At 43.5% G+C, this 22267-nt stretch overlaps 1 protein-coding gene across 1 annotated transcript in view; it reads left to right on the top strand.

Moving 5' to 3' along the window:
- Positions 1–1023: 1023 nt before the first annotated feature.
- LOC116993648 (fibrocystin-like) overlaps positions 1024–22267 on the top strand; it is a 187729-nt gene continuing 166485 nt past the window's right edge. Inside the window, exons 1-3 of the mRNA XM_042779097.1 lie at positions 1024–1233; positions 1964–2187; positions 5507–5657. Of these exons, the coding sequence (XP_042635031.1) occupies positions 1024–1233; positions 1964–2187; positions 5507–5657 (585 nt within the window). The remainder of the gene's footprint in view (positions 1234–1963; positions 2188–5506; positions 5658–22267) is intronic.

Below are 22267 nucleotides of genomic sequence, written 5' to 3'. Positions count from 1 at the left end.
TTTGGGAAGGAAAGGGATTAAACATTTGCAAAATTTGTGAGCATGTAGGTAACTTTATTTTCTCATTCTAAGTCCAGACAACAAAAAAAGAGAAGAATTGTAAACTCTCTCTCTAAAGTTCAGAGCAGATGAGCTGATAGGTTTTAATATTAAAAAAAAAAAACCAAAACTGAAACATTAAAGAGTTATAAACTCTTCAGAAATACCCCACATGAAACAATAAGTTTTAGCAAAATGTGCTAAATATTTTAATGGAGGAAATAGAACACTTTCATATTTTTACAATTTCAACCCCCATTTTTAAGATTGCTTAGGAGACAAACAAAGTAACAAACCCAGCAATCAAGATGACTTTTAAATAAATTGGTACTTACAAAAGCAAATAGGGAAAAACCCCTTTCTTGATAAATTCCCATTGATTGGATTTCTGATGCTTAAGGAATACTCCTGGATGCTACAGTGCAGTCTGTTATACTGTCCACAGACCTTTTCAGGAGTTCATTACAACTGTTTGGTTAGTTCAGGATTAATGAATATTCTCCAAGAGTCAGGGCTTTGAGAGAAACAGATTTAATATCTGTCATGGTTTAATGCTTAAAGGACTCCTTTCTAAAATTGTTAAACTCAAATATTTCAACTGAATCTGAACTTCAGTGACAGTTCATAATACCCTTTTTAGAATTTTTTGTCTGGGTTTAGAAGAGGAAAATCTAATTTTTGCTCTCAGAATCACTTAGGTGAGGAAAAAACCTCCAAGATCATCGAGTCCAACCTGTGACTGATCCCCACCTTGTCACCCATTACAATTTTTACCTCAACCATGGAAACAAACTTGGGTCATATCTCAAATCATACTCAGCTATAAAGCAAGGTGGGAGATGCCAGTTCCCACCAGGAGCCCTCCAAGCTGTGTCAGAATTTCCTCAAAAACTGTTTCTGCATTTCAAACTCATGATATATGTTAAGTTGTCTTAAGTTATCTCCTTGGTGAAAGTTTTGTGCCATGCTCCTGAACTGTAAACCATGTTCTACCTCTCCCAGAAGAAATGCCCATGCTTGTATTTAATCCCTTCTGTCATCTCCTTCTGGACAGAGAAATTTGATCCCAAAGACCATCCTGATGCTCAGGGCATGGAAAGGAGGTTACATTTTGCTCACACAAAGCAAATGGGGCTGAAGGAGCTGCCTGGAGATTTAATTATCCTGAAAAGGATGCACCTAAAGAGAGGCTGGGTACACATCAGGATCATGGAATGGTTTGGGTTGGAAAGTGTTGGAGCCCAGAAGATTGGGAGTTTTGAACTTTCTGTGCTTTCTGACAGTGATCCCCAGAAAAGCACTGCTTTTGACTTGAGACATTGGAGAAAGCTTCCAAATTTGAGTGATGGAGTTAAAATCACTGGTGTGTTGTTAGAATAGAAGTGTGTGATTTCACATGGTGAAAGGTTTGGAATTTGGGGTTTTAGAATATAGTAATAGGTATGGGACAAGATGGATGTTCTTGGATGTTGTCTCTTCTTGTTCCCTCTTCATAATTTCAGGTAGCAGTTTTTAGTTGGATAAAAAGTACTGCAGTGTGAGTCACGGGTGTTTAGTCATAAATAATATAAATGGTAGCTTTTAATTAGATACTTTGCCTTTAAAAGACCTTGTAACTAGCTAGATCTACCAACATTTTATTGCTTTTAGCTTCTTGGCTAAAAGTGCTACAGAACTCTGTACTTTAGATAAGAATTGATAAACAACCAAGTCCAAACATTCAATCCTAACCCTAAGTGAAAGCAAAAACAAAACAAAACAAAACAAAAAAACCAACAAAAAAAAAAAACCAAAAAAAAGCCACTAATATGTAAGACCACTAATAGGAAAGGACCTTAAAATTAATTTAGTTCCATGGGCAGTGACAGCTCCTGCAATGGCACCTCTCAGTAGCTAAAATATACTCAATGTCAGTGGTGTTTAGGCTGCTTTGGGTTATTTTTTCCCCCTCTCTTGTCTTGCAGCCTCTTTGGCCATTCTCTGTGGTGTGACACATTCTTCTGCCAGCTGCCAAGGGGACAGAGCCACCTCCATTGAGTGTGACATCCGAGTGACTGTGGGCACCTCCCAGCAGAGGGGATCTGTGCCCTACTTCTATGTCTGTGGGGACACCCCACCCCAGGGACATTTTGCTGGACTCCTTGCCAGGTTGGTGTCGTGTTTTCTCCATCAGCCCAGTGGGTCCATCCACAAATAACCCCCCCGAATGGTTTTCCACCTTTTGCAGAGTTGTTCCAAATGAAGAAACAAATTCTTAATTCTTACATTGATGCCCATGGAACAGTTTAGCCCTGAGACCACTAGAGAGCTCTGCTGGGTTGTGGAATTCATTCCCTGTGCCTATCAAAGCATCTCCAGCCCCCCCTTCCCTCCTGCCTTTTTAAAGTGTTTGAGAGACATCAGAAAATCCATCTCGTAAACAGCCTGCTTTGTTCCTTCTTAGGTTTTAATATTTATCTTCTGATCCAAAGCAACATCTGGTGGATGCCAATGGGAAAAAGATTAGGCATTATGAAAAGCAGAAGTCTTCTTTTTTCTGTTGTTTTTTTTTTCTTTTTTTTCCTTCTTTCTTTTTTCTTCTTTTTTCTTCCCTCTGCCATTCTCCCAGCACTTTCATGAGTAAAAAATCAGAGTAAATCCAGCAGGGAGTGCAAGGGTGCTTGTGCTTTGCAAATCCAAGGCCAAGCTGTCCAGGACTAAAGTTGGAACTGTTGTGTTTGATGGAGCAGTGAGGATTTATTCCTGCATTTACTTCTTGGGATAAGTGGGATGTCTGAGTTAAGGAATAAACAGGTGAAGGATTGGGTTTGGAAGGGACCTCAAAAATTATCTTGTTCCAAGCCCATGGGCAGGGACTTCCACTATCCCAGGTCCCATCCAACCTGGCCTTGGACACTTGCAGGGTTGGGGCAGCCACCTGGACAATGTTTTTCAGTGGTTTAAATAAACATTTTCTTTATATAGTCTGTACCACAGCCCATCCTTTATCAGCTCATAATGGCAAAAGCATATTCCTTAAGAGTTGTAAGTTGAATCAAGGTACATTCCTGAATTCCATTTAATAATTCACTTCTTTTCTTGCATTTCCTTTAAACATTGTAACTTGTTAACAGTGTTTCAGAATGTGCTTCCATGACAATAGAAAGGAACTGGCTCTTCTTACAAGCAAATTTATTTAATTTTTGCAAAAAAAAAAAAAACCCGTGAAAACCACTCAAAGGTCCTTGTATTGATTTGAATGTTTGGGAAATTGTCTTCATGCCCTGCTTCCAGCTGACCACCACCCCTTTCTGCCTTTTAAAACTGTTGGTTATTTAAAAGATGCAGTTTTTTCTTGGAACTTTAAAAAGTACTCTGCAGTCTTAAAAGATAGCCCAGTCCACTGAATTATTGTACAGGACAAGATTAATTCTCAAAGTGTTGCTATCAAAAGCAAGCACAGTTCCCCAAGGCTGGCTTTTGATTATTGATAGAGCAGAGGGAAAAGTTTATTTAAATATAAAAATAAAAATTTGGTGTTAAAAGGGTTCAGCAACTTGAAAAAGGGATTTTTTTTAAAAGGTATTTTTGTGGTTTCTAATGTGCCTGATTCCTTTAGCACTTTAACCCTGAAAAAGGACACCAAAACAAACAGCCCCTAAATGCAGGTCAGAGCAGGGCTTTGTTGGCAGAGGGAGCTGCTGCATCCAGCAGGGAAGTTTGAAATCTTCAGGGTCATCAAACCCCTCTGATCATCCTGACACAGCTCTGAGCCCTGCCTTTCCAAATGGATCAGTTTGGGGAGAGCTTTGGGCAAGGGAGGTGCCTCTGTCCCTCGTGAGACCCCACCTGGAACAGCTCTGGGGTCCCCAGCTCGGGAAGGACACGGAGCTGCTGGAGCAGGATGATGGGCAGGGATGGATGGAGGGATGGAGCAGCTCTGCTGTGAGGAAAGGCTGGGAAAATTTGAATTGTTCAGCCTGGGGAAGAGGAGGCTGCAAGGAGAACTCAGAGCACCTTTCAGTGCCCAAAGGGACTCTGTGAGATTTGGGGAGGGGCTTTGGATGAGGGGAATGGCTTCAAACTGACAGAAGATAGATTTTTGTGAGTTATTAGGAAGGAATTGTTCCCTGTGAGGGTGGGGAAGCCCAGAGAAGCTGTGGCTGTCCCTGGATCCCTGGAAATGTCCAAGGCCAGATTGGATGGGGTTTGGAGCAGCCTGGGATAGTGGAAGGTGTCCCTGACTGTGGCAGGGGTGGCACTGGCTGATCTCCAAGATCCTTCCAGTCCAAACCATTCTGGGATTCTAATCCCAGAGACACTTTACCAAAATCTTGTTATATGGGATTTTCAGGAACCTGAAGGCCTCTTAAAATACTGACCCTGCCTATCTGATCCTCTGTTTTGTTGAGTAAATCATGCTGTGAACTCTGTCCTTTCTTAGCTGCTCAGAAAATGTGTAATTTGTGTAATTTGTGTAATTTCTGGGTTGTGTTGGTGTTGCTGTAACTCCTTTCCTTTCTCCTCTCCTTCCTACAACTTGCCTGTGTCAATCTGGTGGTGGGGTGGGGAGGAGAGGAAGAAACAGCAATGGCCAGGATAATCAATTGAGTTGGGAAAGACCTCTGGGATCATCGAGTCCAACCATTAACCCTGCACCACACTTAGCTCACCACTAAACCATACATTGAATCCTAAAGCTCCCCACAATGAAACACCACCAAAATCAGCAACTGGCAGCAGCAAAACCAAGGGGAAAAAACCCCATTTCTCTCCCACCACATTTTCTATTACTTCTTCCCCCTCTGCAAGGGGAGGTTTTAGAGCAAATGTCTGCTGGTATAACTGGCACATATATCGAATCTGCTTAGTCTGGGCTGTTAAGTAAGTTTAATTAATTTACTAAGTTAATGTTCCAATGTTAGCAACAAAGCATCATTGCAATCAGCTGGGTAGCAGGAATTGGAACCCCTAAATGAGCTCATTTTTTCACAGTTGGAATTAGGGACCAGTTAGCCAGTTGTGTGGTTTTTCCAATTTCTCCCCTTGCCCTGGGGGAGTTGCAAGTTATTCATTCCCCATTGCTAAGTGTGAGTAAGATGGGGAGGGGGGAGACACAAACCCTACTCCTTGTAGGAGTCCATCTTTGCTCCCAACACTGCTGATTCCCTCCCTGTTGTCTGCACTTATCTGCCTGCCTTGGTCCTAGAATGGCATTCCTTCCTGTTTGTGATGGTTTGGGAAGGAGAAAAGCATCACTGAGAGATATTTACCGCATGTATTTTCATCCTGAGCGTGTGCAGATAAAGGGGGGAAAAACAAATAAACAATAAAAGAATGGAAACAAAATTACCGAAATTTGCAAAGTTTGACAAATGGTGGCCAGGAGTTGCCACAAGCTAATGGCTTGCAATGATTAATAAGAGTAAAAATAATTGCATTTCATTAAGATTGATGACACCCCATTTAACCTCCCTTCTCGTTTCAGCCCTAAAGTGGAAAGAGATGAAGTTCTCATCTATAATAGCTCCTGTAACATTACCATGGAAACTGAGGCAGAGATGGAGTGTGAGGGAGCTAATCAGCCAATTACTGCCAAGATTACTGAGATATGGAAAAACTGGGGCCAGAACACTCAGGTATAATCAAATCTTTTTTACAGACTGATTCAAACAGCTTAAAATTAAATTTGTAATATTGTGTACATTTAAAGGGGGGCAAGAAAAAAAAACAATTTAGGCTGAGCAGCAGCAATATATAATATTAAATGCTTTCCAACTTTGAATAGCAGTCCTAATGCAGCAGAGCTGAATTAATGGTTAACTATGGCTAATCATGTGTTTTATGAGACATAAATGAGCTTTACCTTATTTTCTGACCAATGTATGTATTTTTTAACACTCCCCTTTTTTTTTTTTTTAGTATAAATTCAATTCTGTTCTAAAAATGTTATTTTCTGTTGAGCAGAAATCTTAGCCATGAGGTACAGCTTCAGCTCTCTGGCAGAGACTTAGCATTTAGTGCAGCCCTGGTTATATTTGATTTTTGCTGCTTTTCAGTAGCTGAAGGAAAATGGGACAATCTTCCCAGTGCTGTCTGTGGGTAGAGCAAGAAAAGAAGATATACCAAGAGTTCATGAAAAAAATGCTGTAATTCTGAACCAGCATAAATTTTAAGACTTGATACATAAAAATGTCATTGCTAACTGAAATGTCCTGTTAGAGTACTCACAGTTTTGCAGAGAGGGTGTTTAGCCACCTGTAAGAAGAAATTTGGAGGGGTTGGACATTTGTTGAACACAAATTATCCCTTTTTCACTATCCTTTCCTAAAGGAGCAGCTCCTGAGATGTGCTGGAGACCTCCTGAATACAGAGATGTGTGAGTGTGGATAGTTACACACCTTAGGATAAAAACCAAATGCTATTTTTAATCTATTAAATAAAATTTTCACACAGTCTTTTAGCATAGTTTAGGAAAATTAAGTTCATTCCCTCAGCATCAATGTTAAAGCTACCACAGTAATTTTTAACTCTATCTGCAGAGATTTCCTGTGTCAAAGGACTTTAAATTTACTTTGACACCCCAAAAAAGTAGCTGCAGTGTCCTGGTAGAGTAACTTTGGTGCTTTTCTAGTGTTGAATTCTATATTCAGTTTTATATATCTGATCCAGTCTATATTTAGGAATTTCTGAATACTTGCAAATGTACCTTGCATGAATATTACTGTTAGAGTATCCTAAATTAGAATTCCTTGCTTCTGTAAAGCCTGTCCTTGGTCTGTGAAGGAATGTCAGATGTAGAATGTTACCAATTAAGGTTCATTTGCTCATCACCCTTGTTAGTTGTGGTACCTAAAACATGCCCAGCTAAGGAGAAAAACCACCCTCAAAAACTGCTGGTTGGTCACTGCAGGAGTGAAATGCCCAGGCAAGTATGAGATGACATGATAACTCCTCCTTACATTTTTATTTTCCTTCCCAAATGAGCAAAGGGCAGAGCCCCAGAGGCTGGGCTGCAGCTTGCAGGGACATTCTGCACTCCTGTCTGTGATCTGGGTGATCTGGGCAGCTCAGCTGTGCCACAGTCCTGCAGCTCAGCATGGCAGCATGACAGGCTCTCCTTCCACTCAGGTGACAGCAAGAAGAGGAAGAAGCTGCAAGGTTTGTCCCTGCAGGGCTTTTTCTGCTCAGAGTGGGGGAAACCAAGGAAGTCCTGAGTGTCCTGAATGAACAAATTCATTCAGAGCGGGATGAAAGCAGCAGCACTTCAGATCTGGGATTTGCTGCTGCTTAATGAACCCAGTGGGCATTCAGAATCATTTTATCCCTCTTCCCAAAACTGGCTTGGGTGAGCAGAGGTGGATGGGTGGGGAGTTCAGATAAATGGCTTCAATTTTGGTCCCTTTCTGGCTGACAGCATCCCGTTAAGATTTACGACCTGGTGCGGCGCGTGCATGCTTCACTGTGGAGGTTTAAATCATGTCGTGTGAACTGGCCTTACCTTTCCAGTGGAAAAAATGGTCCCCAGGTTCAGCACTGAGCAGTGAAATGCATTAATAGCCCCACGTGCCTTAGGATAATGGTGCTATTAGCAGGCAGCACAACTCTGTGTACAAGTAATGGGGCTGCATCTCTTTATAATAACATCTGGCACTTCTCTTGCATGTTCATGCAAGGATCTCAAAGCATTCCATAAAAAAGGGGCATGATCCTGTTCCTAGCACAGCTGCACTGCTCAGAGGTTTGTTTTCTGCTTCCTCTGCTGCCAGCTGAAGGATGTCCAGGCAGGCTGAGGACTCAGCTCAGCTGGGTGCTGTGGGAGGGTTGGCTCAGAGGTGATCTGATGATGATGGTGTTGGAAGTGAAAATGTAGAAAGGCTGGCAGAGGCTTGTGGCACTGGCAAGAAGAGAGAACAGCAGAAAAATAAATAAATAAAATGTAGAATGTTGGTGCTGGGAAGTTGAGCCTGATGTCAGAAATGGTGACAGCAGCAAACCTGCCAAAGTTCTTAGCCACAAACTGGGGCTCTTAGGATTGTTCTCTGTAGAGCCAGGAGTTGGCCTTGATGATCCTTGTGGGTTTCTTGCAACTCAGGATATTCTGTGATATGCCCATTATTCTGTTATTAGTGTATTATTAGTTATTAGTGTATTTTTCCATCAATTATTTAAACAACTGCATATTCTGGTAGGTGCTGCAAAATCCATCCCTCCATTTTTGTCCTTTCAACTCTGGTCTCTGAGCTGTTGCTTGCATGAATTATAGAATCCTAAATGTTGGAAAAGACCTCCAGGAACATCATGGTTACAGTGAGGGCTTAGATCTGACTCTAGAGGACTTCCAGAATTCCATGGAGTTTCAAGGTGCTACCAGGAGATCTGTGATTTCCATGGCAGACTTCATGAAATTTCAGTTCAACTTGGATTTTTCCTGGGGTCTGGTCTGTGTCCCACCAACCCCCCAGAGAATAATTTTTTATGATTTTCATTAGAAACTGATTTAAGCTCTTGCCTCACTTTGTGTTTGAAGTATTTTGCCTTGTATGACTTAATTAGGTCACAAGAAGTAAGCAGCAGGCCTCTGCCCCACTGTTGCATTCAGCATCATTAGTGTTTGTAACTTGCTCTGTTATTATCTAAGAAGAGTTGCACAATTATTTTTATTTCAGTATATAATGCAATTTAGCCTACTGAAAAGAGAGGGAGGGGAAAAAAAACCAAACCCAACACTGATTGTGTATCCCACAGGACTTAATTAGTTCACAGCTCCGAGAATGCACTGGATAATGGGAAGGCATGAATTAAATAATAAAAGGGAAAAGAAAAGTTCTAATGCTCACTCAGTACCTGTCCAGCTCCACCTTGGCTGCATAATGAGATGTCAGCTCTGGTGACACTGATGAGATGTGCAAAACACCCTGAAAACACAAGGAGAGGATGCTCATGGGAGGGCTTGGCCAGGCTGGGATGGCTCTGAACCCATTATGCTTAGTGAGCCTTCCAATTATTATTCCAGATCGCTGGACCAGACCTAATCATGATGCAAACATGCTGCTGGAGCAGCTCTTCCCTGCTCCACTCCCCCTCCTCTGCCTGCCCACATGGCTGATGGAATTTTTGGCAGGGGGCCCATGCCGTGTACCAAGTGAGCTGTAGGGAAGCTGAACTGGTATCCCAGTGAATTCCCTGCAACCCAGCCCTCAAGGGGTCTCTGCTGAGGGGTTGGAGGCTGATAAAAAATAACTTGCCAGATAAAAATGCCATCCTGGGTTATGGCTCTGCCTGGGTGTGCTGCGCTGCCTTGAGTTTGTTTTTAACTTTTGTTTGTTTGTTTGTAAAGGAAGGGCTTGGGGTTTAAGGGGTGGCTCAGAGTGTTCAGGAACTGTGATTTCTTAGCTTGGTGACTAATACAGGGGTACCTGCTTTGGTCACTTCTCATGAAACAAAAAAAAAAAATAACCCCTGTGTCTGAGATATTTACAATCACCTCAAAAATCCTTCCTGCTCAACTTAATATAATCAGGACAAGATCTTCAAATCCCTTGGATTCCTCTGCAGATGTTAGAATCATTCCTTTCCTTCTTTTTCAGCCTTTTTTCATCCTTTTTTTCCCATCTCCCAGGGAGCATGGGAGGGTGTCTGGAAGCCCAGGGCACTCTGGGCATCAAGGGCTGTTTCTTTATCACTCACAGCAGGACTGTGCAAGGTCATGGGTTGGTTTGGGTTGGAAGGGACCTTAAAAATCATCTCATTCCAACCCCTGCCATGGGCAGGGACAGCTCCTGAGCATGTTCTCCATCTGGGAGGGTTACAAGGGATGGGAAGTGACTCTTTTACTGTCATTTTAGAGCTGTCCTCATGATGTGTGGATGTTTGATGGGTGCATTTTTGAGGGTGAAGGGCTCATACTTGGCAGTCCATGAGGGAAATCACTACAGCAGGATGAGAGTAGTTAGGTAGGGTAGGGATCATAGAGCCACAGAATGGTTTGGGTTGGAAAGAATCATCCAGTCCCAATCCCCCTGCCATGGGCAGGGACACCTTCCACTATCCCAGGCTGCTCCAAATCCTGTCCAGCCTGGCCTTGGACACTTCCAGGGATGGGGAAGGAACAGAGCAGATTCCAGTTTGATATGGAGTTTGTTTGGAAGGGGTTAATAAAACAGCTCCCCTCTTCTCCACTTGAAAAAAAAATTATGATATAATAAAATATTTAATTCCTGTGTATCCATTTAGAGAATGCAAACCCAGAACCCTTTATGTGGCCATGGGGATCACAACTTGCTGAGGTTTGGGAATAGTTTCACTGGATTTATTAGCAAGTATCCTGATAGAACCTGAATTTATGTTGACTTGGGCTATCAGTAGAGTTCCTGGGTCCTTTGGCAGTGCAACCAGCCAAATAAACCCATGTCACACAGGATGGGACATCAGGAACAGGGCTAGATGAAACCCTTTCTACAATATTTTGTGTGCATTTTCATAAATATGCATTTTTAACAGCCCAGCAAGCCCACCACTGCATCTCCAAATCCCCTGTTTTCTTAACTTTATACCTTGCTCAGTGTTATTTTCAGAAGGAGGTGGGGAGTGCAATAAAACCCACCAGACCCTCACAGAAAAAAAAAGTGGAACAGTCCATTAAAAAAAAAAAAAATAAAACTAATAAAATAAAGGCACAAAACCGGTCTTGGGGTGTGGAGGCTGCTGGGGCAGAGAGGTACCATCTGCAGGGTTGTTAAGATGTACAGAACCAAGATGGGCTCCCCAGTAACCACAGGCAATGTGAAGAGATAAATGGTTGACCCGAGCCCGTGTCAGGCAAGGATTGATGCCACTATCAGCCCCAGTGCCTTTGCAATGATTTTTTAAAAAATCTCTGATAGAGTGTGTTATCTAGTTACTGGCACGAGGGCAATGGCCTGGAGGCAGCAGGGAGGAGGGGGTGAGGAAGAAGGAAAGGAGGAGAGAGAGAGAAAGGGAAAAAAAGGTCATTCCAGGAGGACAATTTCTGTTGGACTAAATGAGAAAATAAGGGCCTTGCTCTGGAAGGGGAAGGTAAGTAAATAAATAAATAATAGGAAAAAGGGGCTGCTGGGTGAGGAAAGGACAAGCAAAATTGCTTATTTTCTGTGTTTTTCTTTTTAATTCTTTCTTTTGTTTCTTTTTTCTTTTTTTTTTTTTTTCTTTTTTTTTAATGGCTTCAGCCTTGGGCTGCAATGGGAAATTTAGGAGATGTGCTTGTGCTGTGGTTTAATTTTCCTTTAACTTTTTGCTTCCCAATTTGAGGTTTAACTGTTTCCTCTCCTGCTGTCAGATGAAAAATGAAGGATTGTACTGTAATTTTTCTCTTTCCCCACCCCCCACCTTATGAAAAATCTCTTCTTTTAATTTTCAATCCCACCATCTTTCCAATGTTTCTGAGGACATTACTTCCTGAATTCTAAGTGGCTTTCCAGGGAACACTCTTCTCCCCACCACTCCTACAGCTGCACTGGAAGTGCATTGGGAGCCATGCCCAGGACATCCTAGGATGGAGTGCCATAGTCCCTGTAATCCAAAGAACCTCAAATATTTTCCACATGCATTTAAACAAACCTGTAGGATGGAGTGCAATAGTCCCTCTGTCCTAGTTTGGAGGACAGGTGTCTGCTGAGAAAGGCAGGAGCTTCTCTTTGAAATGGAGAATGGAAACCCCCTCCCTCCAAATTATTATAATTTTGAAATCAAGGGGCTCTCAGGCAAAGATATGGGAATTAGGAATAACAGTTCTTTACTAGGGAAATTAAAATAGAAATACAGCACTACAAAGAACAAACCCCAAACCCTGACACAGTCAGAGTACAGCCTGACACCCGTCAGGCAGGGTGTTGGCAGCAGTCCCATTCCATGGTGGCTGCATCCTCCTGCAGTGACAGATGTGGCTCAGTTGGAGCAGTGCTCCTGTACAAGGTGCAGTTTCCCTCCGGAGCTCCAGTGGTGATGTGGAGAAATCCGGTTTTCCTCTGGAGTCCAGTGGAGAAAGGGGCTCCCTTAGTGTCCCAAAACCTCTGTTTTTATCTTGGTAAGAAATGTTGGGCTCTTCCCCCTGGCTGGAGCAACTCCCAATGGGATGCAGTAATTTTATCAGTGCCACAGTGGGACTCAATGGCCATGAGCAGAAAATGACTGGCTGGAGGAAGGATGGGTTGTGAAAAGATAAAGAACAATGCCCTGCCTGGTTTCAATGGATGGCCCATTAGCAGAATATCTCCCATGGAGATCAGGATCACTGCCCCACCCTCAACAGGTGGTGATAGAACAGATACCTTTTATCTCATCCTGTATTGTAACCCAAGACACCCTGTAATCCAAAGCACCTCAAAGATTTCCCATATGCATTTAAACAAACCTGTGTGAAATCAGAACTGAACATGGCGTAGGTTAGTGAGAACCTCTTTTTTTTCTTCTTCTTCCCCCTCCATTCATGCCTACTCCCAAACAGATTTGGAGTGAAAAGTGCCATTTTGGAAGTGCTCCTCCAGGCTGCTAAAGCAAATCTTTCCCTTCCTGTGCAAAAGGAAGGCTCCAATAAGGGTCAGGAAGGTGTGGGGAAGCTCCCTGAGTGCCTGTGGGCTCCTGCTCTCTCCACTTGCTCCCAGGTGCTTGCACAGAGTGCTGCTGCCACTTTTCTGTTTAATTATGACAGAAACTCTAATTGACTCCTCCAGCAATTCAGCATTTTGGAGGGGGAAGGATTGTCTGTGTTTGAAACCATGGCTTTGGTTCTCCATCTGTGGGATGTGATCTGACAATGATTTGGGGTGGAAAGGTCTTTAAAAGACAAAGGCAAAGCCTGGCTTTGTCTCCCTGGGGGAAGGGAGTGGGAATGTTGGGAATGCTGGGGTGTCCAGCTTTGTGCCTTCCCCAGCTGCCCATCTGGAATTTGATGGGAAAACTCGGAGACACACCTAGCCCAGGCTTGTTCTGCACTGGAGCATGGCTTAACACAGCTGATGGCCTTGTCCTTCCTGTGGTGTGATGTGGGATAAAGATGTTCCTTTCAAACCCTTGTGTCACACATCCTTGGGCTGGATGCTCCACATGATTTCTCTGTGTATCAGAGGCATTGGCTGACCTACAACCCCCTCCCAAATATTTCTGGGGTCTGGTTCAGCAGCCAGCAAGGACTGGGCATGTGGTGACCCTCTGCTGAAATCTGGGAGGTTTCAGTTCATAGTTTGGCCAGAGTGAGATCATTGAAGGGATTCTTGATGTAATTGGGCCATGGATGTAGCTGTGAAGTTCTGAGCCCAGTGCCTTGAGGGCAAGGTCAGGTGTCCCACCCATTCCACAAGAAGTGAGAGGAAACCTTGGGTAAATGGGAGGGAAGCACAGTTATGTTTAACCTATTTGGAAAAAAATTTAAAAATCAATCCTGAGGATAACAAAAGCCAGAAAATTTGGTCTTGTAGCAAACCACTGGTAGTGATGGGGAGACAAGCATCTTCTATCATGATTTCCTCAGAGTTTAGAGTGAGGAACAGAGAAAGGACAAATAGTTTTGTTTAGGGTTTTTTAAAGTTTGATTTTTTCTGGTTTTGGTATTGTTGGTGCTATCATGATGTTTAGCATAGCCTAAAAATGTGAACTAGGTGTACAGCTAGAGGAAAAAACAAATTTAAACCAGAGAGATTTCAGTTTAGAGCGTGTTTATTAATAACTTACAAAAATAATTGCTGTAGCAGGAGGGAAAACCAGAGCTCTGAACCTACTGGAGGTTCCCCTGTCTCTAAGGAAAGGGTTAATTCGATGTGGCTGCCAGTAAAAGCAAGCTGTTCTCCTGATGAGCCTGTAATAGCCGGGTGATAGACTGGCTTAACAACTGCTCTAAATGCTGGGTACCATCCCCTGATTGGCAGCTCCCTAAGTGGAAGCCCCTCGTGTCCAATCTGTCCTCGTGAATTGCTGCAGAGCAAAGGACTTCATTAAGGGATGTAAGGGGACCTCGTAAAAATCAGCAAATAATTACACTGGGGAGGAGAGGAGGGGACTCAGAGCTCTGTGGTTCCCCTGAAGAAAAGCAGATGTGCCAGGGCAGGGAAGCTCAGGTGAAGTGGGTGCTATAAACACCTCTGAACGCTGGGGCTTCTCAATAAAGCTCAGTTTAGCCCCGTCTACGATTTAAACAAAATATTCCCAGTCAGCTCCTTGGGTGGTGGAGGGCTGGGAGCTGTTAGCTCTTATTCAGTTAAATTTCAAATGTCAGAGCTCGTTAGTGGTGATTTTAGCCAAAGACAGTTTGTGAGGAGCTGGGCAAATTTGAACTTCCTCAAATAAAATTGAGGGAAGAGATTGCTGTTTTGCTTATTGATTTATTTTCCTGCTTTCACACATCATCTCTGGGTCTGGGATTGTGATCAAGGGTCAGGCTCAGCTTCACCCACTTAGGGGTTACAGTGCTCCCCCTTTCACACACACTCTCTTCCTCTTTCCTTTCCTAATCCACCTTTATTTGCAGGTTTTTTGTCCTGCCTTCACCTGTGTTTGGTGAGCAGAAGATGCAATTTTTGCTTTCAGTGTTGAGGGGAGCTTTTCCCTGAGCTCACCAGGAGGGCAGGCACAGGAAGGCAGCACAGACCATTCTGTGTTAGATTTAGGTAAAATATTTGGGAGGAATCCTTCCCTGTGAGATTCTGGTGCAGGTTCCTAGAGAAGCTTTGGCTACTCCATCCCTGGAAGTGTTCGATACCAGATGGAATGGGGCATGGAGCAAACTGGGGTAGTGGAAAGTGTCTCTTCCTCTGGCAGAGAGTTTGATCTAAATGGTCTTTAAGGTCCTTTCTCACCCAAACCAGTCTGTGGTTGTGTGATTCTCTGAAATGAATGGTTCAGAAGAAGTTGGGCAGTTAGTGATTTTTTGGGAGCTCTACTGTGGTGAATCAGGGGATGGAGCCACTGAGCTAAAAATGTGGCTTCAAAGCTGAGATGGCCCAGACAGTGCTGCAGAAATTGAGATTTTCCATGCTGAAAGGACTGCAGATGCTGATCTCTGGCACGGCCCCAAGCCAGTGTTAAATTTCAGGTCTGCAGGAGGGAATTTCTGGATTGTCAGGTGCATGAAGGATTTGAATACAGGTATCATGGGCAACAATTCTGGGTGGGTTTCTCCAGGTGGTGATAGCTGGCATTTCCACTTTCACCTACATCCCCTTTGGTGCACTAGGATGGTACCCAACTCTGTCCAAAACAAATATTACTCAGCACACATGTGCATCCTTTAGCCCTTGAATGCAGTCAGGTACTGGGGTAAGGATGTGCCAGCAGGGATCCTGGGGCAGAAGGACCCTGGGTTTTACACCCTGCCAAATGATTAACAGGCAGACAAGGGTGTGTGTGGGAGGGCAGAGAGTGAAGGCCATGGAGTGTATTATTGCATGGGATCTGCATTCCCAACAAAGATGAGCTGTTACAGCCCTGCTGCAGACAGAGGGATGTCTTTACAGCTCAAACAGCAGCAGTTTGTGCTTCCAACTCAAAGGCTTCTCAGTTCAGAGGGCAGTGTGTTGGTGGAGAGGTTCTCTCTCACGATAGGCTCCCATCTTGTCTGATTTGAATGAAGTTTGGGCTAAAATCTCCTGAAATGACAAGAGCAGTTTCTGTCCCATGACGTGTGTGATTCTCTCTTCAGCAGAGACGTTCTCATTCAGGGCAAGTGGTCCAAAGTGCACTAAATTAACTTGTGGGGCTGTCTGCACTCCTGAAATCATCTGTGGTGTGTCACTGTGAGCTCAAACTACTGAAAAAAAATTAAAATTAAATAGATGGAAGCGCTGTTCCATGGAGAATCAGTTCTAATTTTAGCTACACAAAATAAGTGTATTAGAGTGTACATATCTGCTGCAGACATGCTCTCATTTTGAAGGAGTCTTGTGCTGGGAATGTTCTCCCCTCTTTGTGCAGCTCCTTGCAGAGTAGGGTGGGAGGTTTATCTGGATTTATCACAGCTAAAGAGACACCCCTGAGAGCAGGAAAATGGTGTGGGTGTTCCCAGTGTTCTAAATGCCACTCAGTGCTCAGATTCCCATTGGGAACTGGCAAATTCAGCTTGGAGTGACAGGGCACAGGTGGCCTTTGCTGGGCTGTGACATCTTCCCTGCCCCACCACCCAGTGATGCCCTGCTGCTTCTGTGACCTTTTCTGCACGAGTCCCATCTTCACCTTTTTACCTTTGTGGCGGATAAGTGTTTTTGATGATGACAATAAAGATACCACAGAGCACTCTTACTCTTTGGTTGCCCCATCTGGGCAGTGTTTGATGCACAGGGCCGGCCTTCCAGTCAGATTGCACTATCAGATGGAGCTGGCTCTGTTTCCTGCATTATTCTTCCTGGCTGTACCACATTATGCAATTATGTTTGCATTTAAACCTGAGCACTTACCTGTAATGATGCTGTGCTTTGGTACACGATACATTAGAGCAGCAGATAATGCACACAGATAGGCTGAGGGCAGCATGTTGTTGATGTGCTAAAGCTAAACAGGACACCCGGTTTGAAAGCGGGCTCTGAAAGCTCTCACTGCTGAAACAGCAGCTGTGCAGGGTGGGATTCTCTACCTGAGGGGCAGGTGCAGGATTGTCTCCATCACAGAAGTCACCAGCACTCCAGGAGCAGGACAGTGTGGGTGGCTGCTGAGAGTCCCAAATCCTGCATCCCTACAGCAAAACGTGACAGAAAATGTTTCTTTCAAGACTTAAAGGAGGCTTAGAGGAAATCTACAGAGGGATTTTTCACAAAGTCATTGAGTAATAGGACAAGGGGTAATTGCCTTAAGCTGAAAGTATTTTTAGATTAGATATTGTGAATAAATTCTCTGCTAAAGGGTGATGAGGTTTCCCAGAGGAATTGTCACTGCCCATCCCTGGAAGTGTCTAAGACCAAATTGGATGGGACATGAAGCAACCTGGGATGGTGGAAGGTGTCCCTGCCCATGGCAGGGACCTGGATGAGCTTTAAGGACCCTTCCCACCCAAACCATTCCCATTCTGTGATGCACCTTAGAGAAGTGACAGTGCCTCTGCTGCTGGCCAAGCCCTTTACACCTCATTGCACCTGCAATCATCCCTGTGGTGCACTGATAATTATGAATGCTCTGCTCTGCATCAGAGCTGCCTAGATGGTCTTGCCCAGTAATAATCAATGGCCCTGATGCTTTGGCTGAGGAGATGTGGATGCAATTAAGGCAGAATCAATGTTTGTCCTTGGCCTGTGTGGTTTTGCTGTCTGGTTGCTGTTTTTTATGCACAGGACAGACCAAGCTGAACCCTAAACACAGCTTGCCCTCTTCTAAGCACTTTTCAATCCTTGCCTGGTAAATCACTGTGAATCCTCTTCAAGCCAGGCTTGCTATGGAGATGTTTTTTTATTCCCTGTATTCCGTGTTCTTCCTTGGGGGCTGTGGAAAAATCAGAGGTGCTCTGACCTTCACAGCTGACTTGGCACTCTTGGAAGTTCTAAAACATGTGGAATCCCACCTCAAATTGAGGAAGAACTTCTCTACACTCAGGGTGGCAGAGCACTGGAACAGCTACTCAGGGAGTGTGGGATTCCCTCTCTGGAGACATTCCAAGCCCACTTGGAGGTGTTCCTCTGTCACCTGCTCTGGAGATGATCTCCAGAAGTCCTTTGCATCCCAAACATCTCTGTGATTCTGTATTATCTTCCTGCCTGATCCAAAAAAAACATCATCAGCTCTCTCTGGCACAGTTGGATGGATGAGCCTTGCTCCTCCCACCCCATTCCCTGCAGCACCCATTCAGAATTCCTGCTTGCTGGCACACAAGGACATCATTTGGTTACTTTTCCTGCAGGTGGTCGGCGAATTGTTGAGCTAATCTCTGCACTGCAATATTTGCTCTCAGATCAGTAACTCAAGATCATTCAATTGGGAGGCAATATTTGCACAGTGCAAAGGCTGACACAGTCACCAGGCTTGGTTATCCTGCTTGTGTAAACAACTTGATGCTGTAATTTTCTCATTACCATTAAATTGCTGGTTTTAATTTGTCTCAGAAGCCTCTGTGTTTTGAGAAATGACTGGTTTACAGAGATGTGTGAATTATATGAGCCCTCTAACAGTGCTCTGGAAAGGAAAACCCAGTCCTGTTGTATCTAAACTGGAAGCTTGCACTGAATTCCTCAATGTGTTTACACTCAGGATTTTCAGCAAGCTGGGCTAAAAACTCTGCACTAGGGGTAGTTCCCACTATAATAAATAATCTGTCTCTGAATATCGTGCTGTAAATAAACATTGGGAGGATTCTTGTGAATTAACAAGGAGTTACAGAAAATAGACATTCAGTGAAACAAAGCTCTTCATGTGCTCCAAGTTCCTCTGCTTCCCAGGGTGTTTTATTTAATATTTGAAATCGAGATTTCTGATTTTAGATTTTCTCATCCTGCCACCATGACCCAGAGAGAACCAAGAACAACACTTTGGTCCTTGTGTGAGTGTGGTAAAGAGACAGGGACCCTCCTAGAGATTTGTTTAATTATGGAGTGGATTAATAGTGTCCATATCCCTCCATTCTTTGGTGTTTTACATGGAATTTGGCTGAGTTCTGTTGCCTGTGTATATGAAGATGGCTCATCTATACCTGGGATGTGCCCTCCTGACAACAGTGATGTCTTTTCAGTGCCCTCCCTCCAAAAGCACCATTAGATTTAACTAATCCTCCATGTCCTTAATTAAATACTTCTGGAGCAAGGAACCTTACCTTCTGTGCTTTAAAATTGCAGTGATTACTCTCCTGCTGAATAAACCTTTTTTTTTGTGTGCAGTTATTTCTTAAATGGCTTTGCTGGTTTTGTTTGGGATTTTTTTTTTTTTTTTTTTTTTGTAAACAGAATTTAAGCTGTTTCTCATGCCATTGTCCAGTTGCAAACTGGCTTGAGACTGACTTGTGCCATGGCCTCTGACCTCCAAAACTGCCCACTCATTTTTTTCCTGAGCTAATCAGCTCGATGAACTATTTACAGTTGGCTTTTGGGTCTTCTCACTGCTTCTGTGGCTGCCCCTGTCTGAGTAATTAATGATGCTGTGGCTTGTTTATGGTCTTGAGTTACTAATGCTCTTGGCTGAAAATGCATTTTTACCTCTGGGACAAGCCAGTTTCCTGGTTCTAGTCCCACCTCACCAGCCCAGGTCAATTTTTTGTGTGTAAACAGATTTATCCTCTAATAGTTTGGGAGAGACTAGAGTCATTCATCAGTCCCATAGAGAACATGCCCAGCCAAATTCTCCCCTTCTTGTGCCTGTGTGACTCAGAAAGTCAGAAAGGTTTCTGCAGGACAGCTGAAATTAAAAAAAAAAAAAAAAAAAAAATAAAAATCCTTTCTTTTTAACTCAGGTTACAAGCAGTCTCAGTTAAAAATAAAGATATTGGATAGACATCACATGTCCAGCTATGAACCCAGCCCTGATCCTTGCTGTATCAATGTTTTTGGGAGTAATTAAAGAGGGCTCTGGTGGGGTAATCCCACCTGCATTTTAAAGCTGAGGTTACACAGCAGCAGATGATGCAGACAGTGATAAAAATATCACTCTGCATTTCCATATCCTTGGAAATGGTTTGTTGGGTTATGTTCCAGGCTTGTTCTGTCCCAGGCAGTCATGGCAGGATGCTAAATCATAATGGAAAACTGAGTTTGGTGTCTCAATCTCTCTGGAAACCTGCTCCAGTCTCTCCATGCAGGTGTATTCAGAAGCATTCTGTTCCTTTCCATCCTTGGTTTATTCATAGCTACAATTCCTTCCAGTCTTCTTGGGGATAATGTTGTCTTTTGGCATAAATGATTAATTTTTTCACAGTGTATGGTTCTCTAGAAATCTTGCATTCTCCTACTTTTTAAAATATTTGTTTAATTAAGTTTGGTTGGTTGGTTTTGTTGTTTGTTTTTGTTCTGGTGCTGTTATTTGTTTGTTTGTTTGTTTTTTGAATGTGTCTAAGGCTACTTAGTGATTTGTGGCTTGACCCAACAATCTCTGCCATTTTTGGAAACATTTATTTCAGAAACCAGAAAAAGATAATCCCATTATCTCTCTACCTTTGTTGGTTACCAGTGTCTGCTCAGGTTACCCATGAATGGGATTTTTGGGGTGTCCTGAGCAGGGCCAGGAGTTGGATCAATGACCCTTGTGGGACCCTTCCAACTCTGCATATTCCATGATTCTATGAAATAGAAGTGGTAAAGGTGAATGTGGTGCTTTCACTGAGAGGGTGGAATTAATTTTCCATTTCAAACTTTTCCAGGGGTTCTCCTTTCTCTATTACTTTCTTCTCCCTCACATCCAGCTTGGAAATGCCTCAATCAATACCAAATTTGGAACAATGTAGTGATGTGCACACCAATAAAAGTCCTTTATGGTGTTGTTGAACACACTGTAGGATCCACTAGACTCCTTTGGCACTCTGATTTCCTAAGAAACTCAGTACAGGCCACTTAAATATTTAAAGGCAGCTTCTCTGGAATTGCTGAATGGTCAAATAAATTCCACTAATTTCTTTGGAAGTCAAAATCCATATATTTGTTTACAAAATGAGGCATTGTGCTTTGCTCTTAGTAGAGAGAATTAATTTTTTTCCCCAGCTTTATACTTGTTTTCGCACAGTATATGATATTTTCTCTTCTCTTTGGGATGGCCCCATTCCATCTTTCCCACAAAATGCCTTCATTCTCTCAGTGAGCAAAGTTCTTATGCACTGCAGGGAATGAAAAGACAATTGCAAAAGTCCTCTGGTTTTGGTTTATATAGAAAAAGCACTTTAACACTGAGTGGGGAAGTGCAGGCAGGGGCTGCTCTTAAAGAACAGGATGAATGAGAATCCTGTCATTGTCTTGGGGATGCTGTTATGCAGAGGAAGACCTCCCCATGCCAATTGAAATTCCACAGCTTTACACTCGTGGTGAGTATTTTCCAGTTAATTTGGCAAAGGGTTAGAGGTGTGACAAGCAGGAGTGGCAGGGAATGATGCCAAGAGACAGGTTCAGCTTCTTTGGGCACTGGGCAGCATTTTGCTTGTTAATTCTACTGACTGTAGCAAATAACTTGCATTTGCATCCCTTTCAAGTATGTGTAGGAGGGAGGAGCCTGCACCAATTTGTCTGGTTTAATTATAGATGTTCTACCCACCTTCCTAATTGCTCCTTCATTAAGAAGTAGCTTGTTTCTTTTTCTTTTTTTTTTTTCCCTAGGAGCTAAAGATAATCAACTTTTGTTTGTTTCTGTAAATATTTTTTTTTTCTGCCCTTGAGGAGATAATTATTTCTATTGTTGCATGAAGATGGTGGCCAATACAGGAGGAATAATTAGAGCAGATGGCTGAAAATACTTCCCTTGTAAAAGACATCTAGTATAATAAAATACCTCCCCTCCTCTTTTGTCTCCTTCAAATACACGTTTTCCCTTCCTTCAGGTGGATGGGAGTTGGGTGAGGGGGTGTAAATCTTTTCCTGATGTATTAAACTGAGGAGCTGTTCAGAGTTCACAGCCTGCAAAGTGAGCTCCCTGTATCCATCACTGAAATTAAAGTGTTTTCAGCTGTGGTGTGGAGTCCTGGGTGTGTGGCGTGGGGAAATCCGCCTGCACTCCATCACTTGGAACGTGAACCTGGTCTCTGGTGGTGGCTGAGCACAGCAACACTGCTCAGATGGCAATGCCAGCACCAAGGAAAGGCTGCTCTCCTGGGTGGCAATCTGCAGGGTGGGCAGCATTCCCAACCTCTGTCTGTTCATGGATGTGCCCCCTGGGACAGGGGAAACTTCGTGCTGGGGACTGCAGGAGTCACAGCTGCTCCATGTGCTGTCAGCTGGGGCTGGGGAAAGGAGGAAGCAGGGATGGACTTGGTGGGAAAACCCTCAGGATTTCAGGATTCTCAGCTGGAACCCACAGCCTGGAGTCACAGAATGGTTTGGGTTGGGAGTGACACAAAAGAAAATATTCTTTCAACCCCTTTCCATGGGCTGGGACACCTTCCACTGTCCCAGGTTGCTCCAAGCCTCATCCAGCCTGGCCTTGGACACTTCCAGGGATCCAGCCACAGCTTCTCTGGGCACCCTGTGCCAGGACCTCACACGGCAGAAGGGAGAATAATGAGCACAGCAGGAAGCAGGGTCTGTGTTTAACTACATCACTGCTTCTCAGTTTTGTTTTAAAATTTACAGTAATTTCACAACTATAAGGCGCACCCTTTGGACTAAAATTTTTG

This window comes from Catharus ustulatus, chromosome 3 (assembly GCF_009819885.2).
Source record: "Catharus ustulatus isolate bCatUst1 chromosome 3, bCatUst1.pri.v2, whole genome shotgun sequence".
In the NCBI taxonomy this organism is placed as follows: Eukaryota; Metazoa; Chordata; class Aves; order Passeriformes; family Turdidae; genus Catharus; species Catharus ustulatus.
The sequence above is the reverse complement of the archived record's forward strand: the minus strand, read 5'-3'. Positions and strand labels throughout refer to the sequence as shown.